The sequence below is a fragment of the Cryptomeria japonica genome, chromosome 5 (genome assembly GCF_030272615.1).
Source record: "Cryptomeria japonica chromosome 5, Sugi_1.0, whole genome shotgun sequence".
Taxonomy (NCBI): domain Eukaryota; kingdom Viridiplantae; phylum Streptophyta; class Pinopsida; order Cupressales; family Cupressaceae; genus Cryptomeria; species Cryptomeria japonica.
Window position 1 is genome coordinate 909,722,841 of NC_081409.1, and position 12,087 is coordinate 909,734,927.

The 12,087-nt window shown below is 37.0% G+C and overlaps 1 protein-coding gene across 2 annotated transcripts in view; it reads right to left on the minus strand.

Moving 5' to 3' along the window:
- Positions 1–11,877, minus strand: part of LOC131066217 (DEAD-box ATP-dependent RNA helicase 22) — a 111,901-nt gene extending 100,024 nt beyond the window's left edge. Inside the window, exon 1 of one of the 2 annotated variants that reach the window (XM_058000930.2) lies at positions 11,484–11,877. In XM_058000930.2, the coding sequence (XP_057856913.2) occupies positions 11,484–11,810 (327 nt within the window). In that variant the 5' untranslated portion in view covers positions 11,811–11,877. The remainder of the gene's footprint in view (positions 1–11,483) is intronic. The other variant, XM_058000929.2, reaches the window with a different exon arrangement.
- Positions 11,878–12,087: the final 210 nt, after the last annotated feature.

The window sequence follows — 12,087 nt, forward strand, 5'->3', positions numbered from 1 at the left end:
AGATTTTCAAAGATATTTTGCGCAGACTTTTGAGAGAGTGTTAAGGAAGACCTTAAAGATATTTGGAGCAGCCACTTAAGACAGATTTTGAAGAAGACATAATTTTTGTTATTAGAGGTTGGTGCCTCTCATTAAAAGAGATTGGTGTCTTTTGGTGGGTTGGTGCTCAGTTGTGAGGATTGGTGTCTCTAGTGGGTTGGTGTTATGAATCATCTAAAGGGAATTGGTGTCTCCTATGGGTTGGTGCCTATAAAGAATGTAAGAAATTTCTAATACAAAAGCAATATTTTGCCATGGTTTCTCCCACAAGGGTTTCCACGAAAATCATGTGTTCTTTTTGTATTTCCAATTGCTAGTTCTTGCATTTATGTTACTGTTGTCGATGATTGAGTTTTGAAGCATCGCTATTGTGATTAATTAAGTTTTGAAAAGTAGAAGTTTGTTGTTATACTGATTCACATCACCCCCCCCCTCTCTATATAACTAAGTGCTCTTCACTCAGTGCAAGAAGATAGCCAAAACTAAGATGGACAAATCTTTGATGCCATAGAGTTGTGGATGCAATAGTTTTCACTACAAGGGCCTGATTTTTGCCATTGACAATCAAATTCAACTTTCAAGTTGTACTCAACTAACTGATTTCTTGAAAGATAGTTCTTTGTGAGCCCTAGAACATATAGAACCTTTGTAATTCTACATTTGTGAGTTTTGAGGGACAAAGAGATATCTCCCATTCCCTAAACTTCATACTTTCTCCTTATTTTGCATTTGAAGGCAATGAAACTGGCATTGCAAGTGGAGAATTTGATTTGGATTTTTGGCTTCATAAACTATTTTAAGACAATCCTAAGCATCTTTGCGGTGGTGACTGTTCTAATATGAGGTTGAACCTCATTAGACACTCCAAACAAAATGATCAATTCGGCCTTTTGATTGACCTTGTCAAACCTGGTTTGGTCTGCACCATCATGGTTAGGTCTAATGGTTCCCAAAAACTATATCCCAAAGGTCTTCAAACTCTACTTGGGTTTGGACTTTAGTTTTCCACGCAACATAATTACTGCCTCCCAGAAGTTAAGAGTTGGAAAGCATGATATTGGGTGCATTATTAGCCATTTTCTAATGTTTTGGGGATCCTTGTCTCTCTAGAATCCTTATAACTCCCTAATATTTGGTTTTAAAAGGGTTTTACAAAACTACTAATGGCTTTCTTGACAAAAGAATTAATGTAAACTTCTCTCCCAAATTCAAATATAGTTTTTAAATATAACTATATTTTGAAAAATACAAAGTGGGAAATTAAAAATAAAAAATGCACCTTTTCTTGCTTCCTTCACCCAAATTTGGTCTGCTACTGCACTTTTTCACCAAAAACTTTGTACTTCCAGCAAATTGAATGCCCAGCAGTCAAACCTTTCTTATCTATTTGCTACAAATCAATATGCAAATGCTTCATATGCACCTTCAATGGACTAGCATCAAGCACTTCATTGGTTTTGCTGTTGACTGCAGATTTCTATGCTTTGTTTCAAGCTTCGAAAACACCAAAAATGCCTTCGCATTTCATATGCTTTCATATGGCAACTTCTGCATCTTCTTCTAACGTCTTATTGCATTCTGCAACATTTTATCATGCTAAATTTTGTCCTCGTACCATGAAAGATTTAATCCTTTATTAATGCAGATTTCAGTGCCTTAACTTTGCAAATTTCAAAGCCCTTTTTTAAGCTTCAAATGCCTTCTCCCAGCAGTTTCCAATGCCATATTTCATCAGCATCTTCAAGCGCCCAGCAATGGATACAAATGGAGCGCCTTTATCTTGCTGAAAGTAAAAGAGCAAAAAAAAAGAAATTTTTAAACAAATTGCTTTCTGGTTAATGCATGGTTCGATGAGGAATGCAAAAAGGCAAGGAGAACTTTGAAAGAGAAAAACAAGGAAAAAATAAATCTCAAAGTGTACAAGCAGATTTTGAAAAAGAAAAAGCTGATTTCATGATCACAAGGAGGGAAGAGCTAATCTTCCTTGGAAAAAATAACCCCAAGTTATTTTGGAAGGAGCTTCAACCAAGAAAGAGGCAAACTGAAAACAATGTAACAACTTCTCAATGGTTTGACTATGCAAGGCAGCTTTATGAGCAGGATTTTCAGGTCGTCCCTCCCCCTTTGGTCAGTACCACTACTAAATTTTTCACCGTGCAAGAGATCAAGATGGGTATTAAGAAGTTGGGTGTTGGAAAAGAAAAATATTTAGTTGAACTTCAAGCAAAGTATCTAAAGTGGGGTATGAAAACTCTTGCACCTCACATTACAAAAAATTTCAACATCATCATTCAGCAGGGGTGCCCTACAGATTGGACAATTAGCCTAGCAATACCTCTTTTCAAGAGTGGTGACGTCAATAATCTCTCCAATTATAGGACCATTATGATCAATCCTTTATTTGTGAAGTTGTTTGGTAGTATGATAGAAAATAGAATCAACAAGTGGACAAAAGGAAGAGATAAACATGCTAGAGGGCAAGCAGGTTTCAAACCTAAACATTCCACAATTGATCACAGTATAACTTTAAGGCACATTATTGAAAATGTTTGGGAGAAAAAGGAGGAAGCCTTTTGTTGCTTTGTTTATTTCAAAAAAACATTTGACATTGTCCCTAGGGATAAGCGTTGGCACAGAATGGAGGAACTTGGGGTTCCTGTGCATCTTAGAGCAGCTGCTCATAGGCTGTATGAGGAGGTTAACGTTAAAATCAGAACTTCAGCTTGCATCTCCGAAAGTTTTAAGAGTGATATCAGGGTCAAGCAAGGATGCCCATTGTCCACTCCCTTTTTGGTTTATTTACTGACAAACTTGACAAATGATTAAACTTGCAAGGGGCTGATGGTGTCCATTTGGGTGAGTTTGTTATAAGGCTTATTTTATGTGCAAATGACCTTATTCTGATTGCTAGCTCTGCTCTTGGCTTGCACGAGCACCCACTTTCCCTACAGCATTTTTGTAGAACGGTGGGAATGCAAGTCAATATTAGCAAGACAAAGGTGATGGTTCTCTTTAATAGAAGAAAACATAGCCAGCATAAGTTCTAATTTGATGGCAGTACTCTTGAAGAAGTGGCAGAGTACAAATACCTCAGAATTGACTTCAACAAAAATCTAAGTTGGAAAGGTTGCAGAAAGAAGAGAATTTGGGAGGCTGGAAAGTGTTTTATTTTTTTCAAAATAGGTGCAGTGAAGCTGAGCTATGGGATTGGAAGACTACCCAAACTCTTTTTGGGCTTTTAGTGCTTCTGGTTGTACTCTATGGTTGTGCATTGTGGGCCAGAAATACCTCTGATTTACAGTGGAAGCAAATTGAGAAAATTCAAAAATGCTTGATCACAAACAAGTTCAAAATTAAAAGTTCAATCCCTTGTGATATAATGCTGAGTGAAGTGGGGACTGAACCTATTGAAGCAATTGCTATGGTGAGACTCATAAGATATTTAAAAAGAATTGAGCGAATGGAACGGGATAGATGGCCTAAAGTTGACTTCAATGACACATTGTGCAAAAGAAAGAAGACTTGAATGTGACAAAATAGCAAATGGTTTAGTAAATGGGATATTTACTTAAACACGTGCCCCACAAATAGTAAAGAGATAAAGACTTTTGTTATGGATAAGTTCAGCAAGCGTACTTGGAATATAGGGCTTGGGAGAAAGAAAAAGTATTATATTGAAGAGTTTAATCCCACTCGTAATCATCATCAAAAAGCGTACATACGGGCCAATATACCTTGGAGAGCCAAAAAATTTATTGCTAAGTTAAGAACTAACTCTCATCAACTCCGTTTGTGAAACCAAGCATTCGAAAAGACCAAAAGAAGCTTGGAAAGAAAGAGCATGCATCTTTTGCGACTCCGAAAAAGTGGAAACAGAAAAACACTTCATCTTAGAGTGTGATGCCTTGAAGGACAGCAGGGACAGTTTTGTTGCCTACTGTGGAGAAGTTGGGGGCGCTCAACAGCTCGTTACATAGGAAAAGGGCTGAAATGCAGAAGTCAGCACGTTGCATAGGAAAAGGGCTGAAATACAGAAGTCAGTTTGTGAGGCTATCTGTCCCATAGGTTATTTTTAACCTCGTGGATGTTAAAATAATTTCTTTCTTTCTTCTCTCTTCCTCATGCTACGCAATATTTGTCATGCCCAGCAACTGGCCCAAAAACCTTATCAACATCTTTCAGTGGCATCTTAAAAACATCTGCAATTGATGCCTCCTCTGCAGTGTTTCACAGGCAAAGGAAAGAATTTCACTCTGATACCATAATGAGCAGAGGTGATGAGCATAAAACAGGTGATGATCTATTATAAATAGCAGCAACAAATGTATACAAATGAATAGTGGCAGTTAAATGTCCACTAACCAACCTGATGATTGTAATTAGGTAGGAATGGCGGATTCCAATTGCCTTAGGCAACATTGGAATCCGCCCAAAGGTCTGGCCCCTCCTTCAACGTGTAGGGTTGGGCCCTCTCTCACGGCACTCCCTAAATCCTCACGCCACACTCAAGGTAACGTGCTCCCATACCTGCCATTGAAGGTGCTAACATCAAGCACATACTGTCATAAAGAAGTGCGAACTGCTCTAGATTCAAGGCACTAAGGTTACAAATCAGTTTCAAGCATAAGTGCAGACTTAAGATGCACTAAAAGTGTAGATCTAGTGTATGAACCGGATTGCTGGTTAGTGTGCTAAAGGGGCAGACCTAATACTTATGAAAGAGCAGACTTCTTGAAGATTTCATCAGCCCTAAGAGTGAACATCTCAGACCTCTACAAGTACTTGAGATAAGTATTGTAATCAGAATATTGAATATAATCCATAATCAAATCTGAGGATCTTTTCTGGCTCGGTTTTTCCTCCTAGGAGGTTTTCCCAGGGTAATTGTGTTTTGTTCTTATTTGTTCATTTCTATGTTATGCCTAAATCTAGAAATCTCTAAATTTCACAACAAACAATCTAATTAGAAACTAAATTCTGATTTCTGAGTTTTACATTAATCTAAAAGTATAAAAATCAACATGGTATCAGAGCTATAGGCTAAATCAACTTTCAAATTTCATAATTTAGTACTCCGTTATTTCCAGATTGTTGTCTCATTCACAGGTCAGGTCAATGGGGTTGAAAGTTGACGATAGGCTTGATGGAAATCTCAACTTTGCTGCATGGAAGGTTTGAATCATGGTGGCTCTAGAGGAAGAAGATCTTCTTCACTTCATAGAAACGAAAGAGCTAACTGAACCTACGGATGCAGCTGAGCTAAAACAATTCAAAAGGGATGCTGTCAAGGTCAGGAAGCTTCTCATTGATTCAATTAAAGACCACCTAGTCATCTCCATTGCCTCATTCACTACTACAAGAGAAATATTCAGTCATCTACAAGGTACCTATGAAATTAACAATCTCAGTAGGACAATTACTTAATATCAAAATGTCAAAAGAAGATTCTGTTATTTTTTATTTTATGAGAATTTCATAACTAAAGAATCGGCTAGGTACAATTGGACATAACATGGAAGACAATGACCTTGTTATGATTGCCCTAAATGGTTTACCACACTCATGGGAGTCTTTTATTCAAACCATAAGTGGTAGAACTGAGTTACCTACCCTTGATCGCTTTAAGAATGATTGCATTCAAGAAGAGTCACGCCTTATCACAAGGGGGCAACTCAAAAGTCCTCATGTAGATAATCAACACATGCTTGCAGCCCAATGCAAGAAAGGTGGAAATTGGAAGAAACATTATCCAAAGAGAAATAGAGAATTCAGACCACCTAGTTCTCAGCATTCTTGGAAGAAACAAAGAGATATCTCTCGTGTACGATGTTTCAAATGTGACAAATTTGGTCACTATGCTAAAGAATGTCAGAATGATCCTACTCAAAGAGAAGCCAACCTAAATGAAGTCTCAAAACAAAATGATGACTTCTTATTCATCTCTGCCCTGTCAAGCAACATACCCACAGACAATAATACATGGCTGGTTGACAGTGGTGCTTCCAGACACATCACAGGCTACCGTGATCATCTTTCAGACTTAGTAGAAAAGGATACAAGTCTTCACGTGGTAATTGGTGACGATGCTCGATATTCGGTAAGAGGTTCTAGCACTACTTCTTTAAATTTAGACTCTGGTATTTCACTTCACTTTAGTGACATCTTATTTGTTCCTGGAATTAAAAGAAACTTAATTTCCATTTCTGCTCTAGAAGATAAAGGTTATCAAATTGCATTTTCTGAGGGAAAAGTACTTGCTTGGCCTAAGAAATCTAGTTTTAAATCTGCTCGTGTAATTGGTAATAGATATGATAGTTTATATAAGCTCTCTACTGACCCTGTTCAAACCCTCATTAATGAGGCTCCCAAATCCTATGAGCTATGGCATAGAAGACTTGGACACTTACACTATCAAGCACTTCCCTCTCTTGAAAAGCTAGTCAAAGGTATGCCTAAACTCAGTCAAATTCATGATAATACATGCAAAGGTTGTGCTATAGGTAAAAATGTTAAAAGCCCTTTTCATAAAAGTGAAAATAGAGCTAAAGATAAACTAGAACTTGTTCACTTTGATTTATGTGGTCCTATGTCTATAGCATCTCCTAGTGGATTTCTTTATTACGTAATCTTCATAGATGATTTCTCTAGGAAAACTTGGATCTACTTCTTGAAATCTAAAGAATTTGATGAAGTCTTAAGTAAATTTAAAGAGTTTAAGGCATTGACTGAAAACTCCTCTAGTAAAAGAATTAAATGTTTAAGATCTAACGATGGAGGTGAGTATACCTCCGATAGCTTGTATGATTTTTGTGTTGAGTCGGGAATTAAGAAGGAGTTATGTGTTCCATACAATCCTTAGCAAAACGGAGTTGCTGAAAGGAAGAATAGAACTATTGTTGAGGCTACAAAGGCTATGATTCATGATCAAGATTTGCAGACCTTTCTATGGGCTGAGGCTTCAAGAACAGCGATATATATTCAAAATAGATGTCCTCGCCGTGTTCTAAAGAACATGACTCCTGAAGAAGCCTTCACAGGATCCAAACCGGACATCAGTCACCTCAGAATTTTTGGAAGTCTTGTTTATGTTCATGTGTCCAAGGAAAAGCAAACCAAGTTGGAGCCCTCCGGGAAGAAAGGCATGCTAGTCAGATACAGTGAATCCTCCAAGGCCTTCAAGATCTATATTCGAGGTCAAAGGTATGTTGAGGTAAGTAGGGATGTTACTTTTGAAGAAGATATTGCCTTTAAGAAATCAAAAGGTTCTTCTGTTATTGATGAAGTTAATGACAATCAAGATATGAATGTTGATACTAACCCTGAGATTCAGAGGGAGCCTATTGAACCTCCACCTCAAGAAGAACATGACGATCCACCAAAGCCTATGAATCCCACTGATATACCTAGTGACATTGTTGTTACCAAAAAGAGGCCACTTTGGGTAAGAAACACCATTCAAGAAGCCGAAAGATTTGCTGCTCCCAGTGGCACTTTCTGAGAAACCAAGAGACCTCAAGTATTCTCCAACTACGTTGCATTGATGTGCAATCTTATTGAATCTAAACCTTGCAATGTTGAAGAAGCCTTGAACCATCATGCTTGGAAGCTTGCTATGGATGAAGAGTATCAGTCAATCATCAAGAATGATGTTTGGGACATTGTGCCCAAACCCAAAGGTAAATCTGTTGTTTCATCTAAATGGTTATTCAAAATTTAACATAATATTGATGGTAGTATTGAAAAATATAAGGCTAGATTTGTAGCTCGTGGTTTTTCTCAAAAGGAAGGCATAGATTATGAAGAAACATTTGCTCCTATTGCTAGATATACCTCTATTAGAACTATAATAGCTATTGCTGCTGCTAGAGGTTGGAAACTACATCAAATGGATGTTAAGACTACCTTCCTTAATGGTGTCATTGAGGAAGAAATCTATATTGAACAACCTGAGGGTTATGAGATTCAGGATAGAGAAACTCATGTGTGCAAATTGAAGAAAGCCCTGTATGGCCTCAAACAGGCCCCTCGTGCTTGGTATGAAAGAATTGATAAATACTAGTTAAGTTTAGGATTTTGTAAAAATGATGTTGACTCTAACATCTACTTTAAGTTGTCCAATGATGAAATGCTAATTCTAGTTTTATATGTGGATGATTTATTTCTTACTGGTAAAGATGAACTTATCATTAGATGTAAGAAAGAACTAGCTTCAGAATTTGAAATGAAGGACTAGGTCTAATGCATTATTTTCTAGGTCTAGAAGTATGGCAAAGATCTAACGAAATTTTTCTAAGTCAAGGAAAGTATACTATTGATATTTTGAAAAGATTTAGAATGATGGATTGTAAACCTATGTCTACTCCTATGGAATCTAACTTAAAGAAGTTAAGTGTTTCTGCAGCTAACTCTGATTTTGCAGATCCATCGGAGTACAGGCAGTTGATTGGGTCACTGATGTATCTAGTTAACACTAGCCCAGACATATGCTTTGCAGTGAATGCTCTCAACCAGTTCATGAGCATGCCCAAACATGTTCATCTTATTGCAGCCAAGCACATCCTACGATACTTGCGAGGCACGGTTGGTTATGGGCTGAAGTATCCACTTAACACTTCAATAACCTTGAAAGGCTATTCAGATGCAGATTGGGTAGATGCAAATTGGGCAGATGCAGATTGGGCTGGAAGTGTCAAAGACAGAAAAAGCACTTCCGGCATTTGTTTCAGCTTAGGATCCGCAATGATCTCTTGGGCTTGCAGAAAACAATCCTCAGTTGCACTAAGTACTACTAAAGCTGGTATATTGCAGCAAGTGTTGCTTCTAAAGAAGCGGTGTGGCTTCGTAAGCTTCTTGCTAGGTTGTTTGGACAACCTTGGGGACCTACAGTTATTCATTGTGATAATCAGAGTTGTATCAAAATGTCTATCAATCCAGTATTTCATGACAGGTCAAAACATGTGAAAACTCATTATCACTTCATTGGAGATATGGTGCAAAGAGGCGCCATTCAGCTGAAGTATGTCAGCACTGATGAGCAGGTTGTAGATATTCTTACCAAGCCTCTGTCCAAAGTGAAGTTTGTGTACTTCAAAGACAGACTCGGTGTTTTGGAAAATGAACCTTGATTGAAAGGGAGTCTCAACCTCAGTGATACATTGTGTTGTATCAAACCACCCTCTGCAGGCAATGTAAGATGGTATTGTAATCTTCTTAGGGAGAAGAGTTATTGTTAACCATCCTCTGCGGGCAATGCAAGATGGTAGAAAAGATCCTCTCCACCCTCTGCGGGCAATGTAAGGTGGATCCAGTCTATGCTTATGTGCGAGCTGGAAGATTATATTATGTAGTTCCATTATATGCTTGTGTTTGTGTGCAAAATGGAAGACTACAATATTCTGATTATGTAATTCATTCTTTGCTTGTGTGCAAGATGGAAGATTATGATTATGTTTTCTCCTCCCTAATTGAGAGGGAGTGATGATTGTAATTAGGTAGGAATGGCGGATTCCAATTGCCTTAGGCAACATTGGAATCCGCCCAAAGGTCTGGCCCCTCCTTCAACGTGTAAGGCTGGGCCCTCTCTCAAGGCACTCCCTAAATCCTCACGCCACACTCAAGGTAATGTGCTCCCATAAATAGGGCCGACCCTATACTAATAAGGCATTTTGGTAAAAGAGATGTTAATAATTAAAAGTTATCAATTAAGTAAAAGCCGACTTAATTAGTTCTTGCACCACATATAAATAAAGGGCATCTTCACCTCATTCAACACACAATACAATATCCTTTCATGCGAAATATATATCTGCTTAATGCGAAGGCTGAAGAAGGAACATATGCGAATCATACCTGACATTGAAGGTGCTAACATCAAGCACATACTATCATAAAGAAGTGTGAACTTCTCCAGATTCAAGGCGCTAAGGTTACAAATCAGTTTCAAGCATAAGTGTAGACTTAAGATGCACTAAAAGTGCAGATCTAATGTATGAACCGGATTGCTGGTTAGTGTGCTAAAGGAGCAGACCTAATACTTATTAAAGAGCAGACTTACTGAAGATTTCATCAGCCCTAAGAGTGAACATCTCAGACCTCTACAAGTACTTGAGATAAGTATTGTAATCAGAATATTGAATATAATCCATAATCAGATCTGAGGACCTTTACTGGCTGGGTTTTTCCTCCTAGGAGGTTTTCCCAGGGTAATTGTGTTTTGTTCTTATTTGTTCATTTCTATGTTATGCCCAAATCTAGAAATCTCTAAATTTCACAACAAACAATCTAATTAGAAACTAAATTCTGATTTCTGAGTTTTACATTAATCTGAAAGTATAAAAATCAACACAACCAACAAACAACCAACGATAACTATATGAAATAGTTACGAGTCATGACGGTTATGGTGTAATAGAATGCTAACACAAAACATTGCCCAGCTTCAGTTCAGCCATCAATACAAGCCATTGTAGTTCCAATGTTTTTCGGTGTGACTGGTTACTTACGAAACCCACTATTCTTTCTGTAATTGTCAAATGTGATATAATATCTTAAAAGCAAATCCAAAATAATCAAAACAACAACCAGCTTCCGCTTCTGAATTCAATATAAGCCATTATGGTTCAAACGTTTTGAGTTATTATTCATAGCTCACGACGCCCACTATTCTATCCATAATTGTTGAATGTGATGTAACATCCTAATAACAATTCCAACAAGAAAAATCTGAAAACAACAGCCGGCTTTTAATAGTAATACAATCAGTCAGAGTTCTAAGTTTTCAAGGTGTGGTTGATGGCATCCAATATCCCAAAAGAGCATCGAATAGAAGAATTCTTGAAGCGACAAATTATAAATCGTAACTGTTAAAAAAAAAAAGGATGAGAACGAAAGTAAGGTAAATGTCCCGTACTTAGGTCAAATGGAATAAGCTCAAGTGGTAAATCCATGGAGTTTTCGTAGTCAAAACCCATGTTCAGAGCCCCTGGATAAATTTGAGAAAGATATATTTCTTAATTGTGGTTATGACATCCAAGCCAAATGGAAACTAGATGCAAGTCCTGCGTGCCACCGGGCATGAGGAATTTAATTATTAAAAAATTACACACATATATATGACAGATGAAACAAAGTGTGTGTATATATATATAGAAAACAGATGAAACAAAGTGTGTGTGTGTTTATATAGCAAACAGATGAAACAAAGTGTGTGTTTTTATATATATATATATATATATATATATATAAAGCGAACAGATGAAACAAAGTGTGTGTTTAAATATATATATATATATATAAAGCGAACAGATGAAACAAAGGAAAGAATAACAGGTCACATACTTACAGTGTTACAAAAATCTCAAATTGTTGAGTAAAAATGATATAATATTTTCATATTTCTATGCCAAAAATATATACTGAAAGTTAAAAAAACAAAAGAGCCCTGCCTGAATTAGAGAAGGTTTGTTTAGGCCGGCTTGTTTCACTGCATTTTCAACTTCTTCCGAGAGACCGAGGGATTTCCAGCTCACTCCTTCAGCGAAAAAATCATCTTGCCCTGTAGACTGTGTAACGGATTTTGGTGACTTATGAACATCATTTTTCACAGTTTTCTTAACTTTGGTTCTTGAAACTGGAATGCTTGAAAAGACCTTGGCTGCAGAGTAATGCGTTCTGTACCTGCCTGTCAAACGCGAAAAGTATTCGAGGGCAATGGGATGTATATTTGGGCGCAATATGAGGTTTCTGCAACTGCACATTGCAGAAATATGCATGGCTGCAATGCAATTTTTCTTTTTCGACAAGTACTTACTCAGTAGCCAACTATGGGAAGGAGTTTTGAAAATCTTTATCTAGTCCGAAATGAGACGATTTTAATATTTTAAATTATATTTTTGAAATAAATTTTAATTGTCAAGACCTAAGTGTGTATGGGATTCTTGAAAGTTATGATATGGAAATCTAAAGTCTTTAATGGTCTAAATGTGGTTAAAGATTGAATTTAAATTATATAAAGATTTATTTTATTTTATTTTATTTTTAATTTTATTT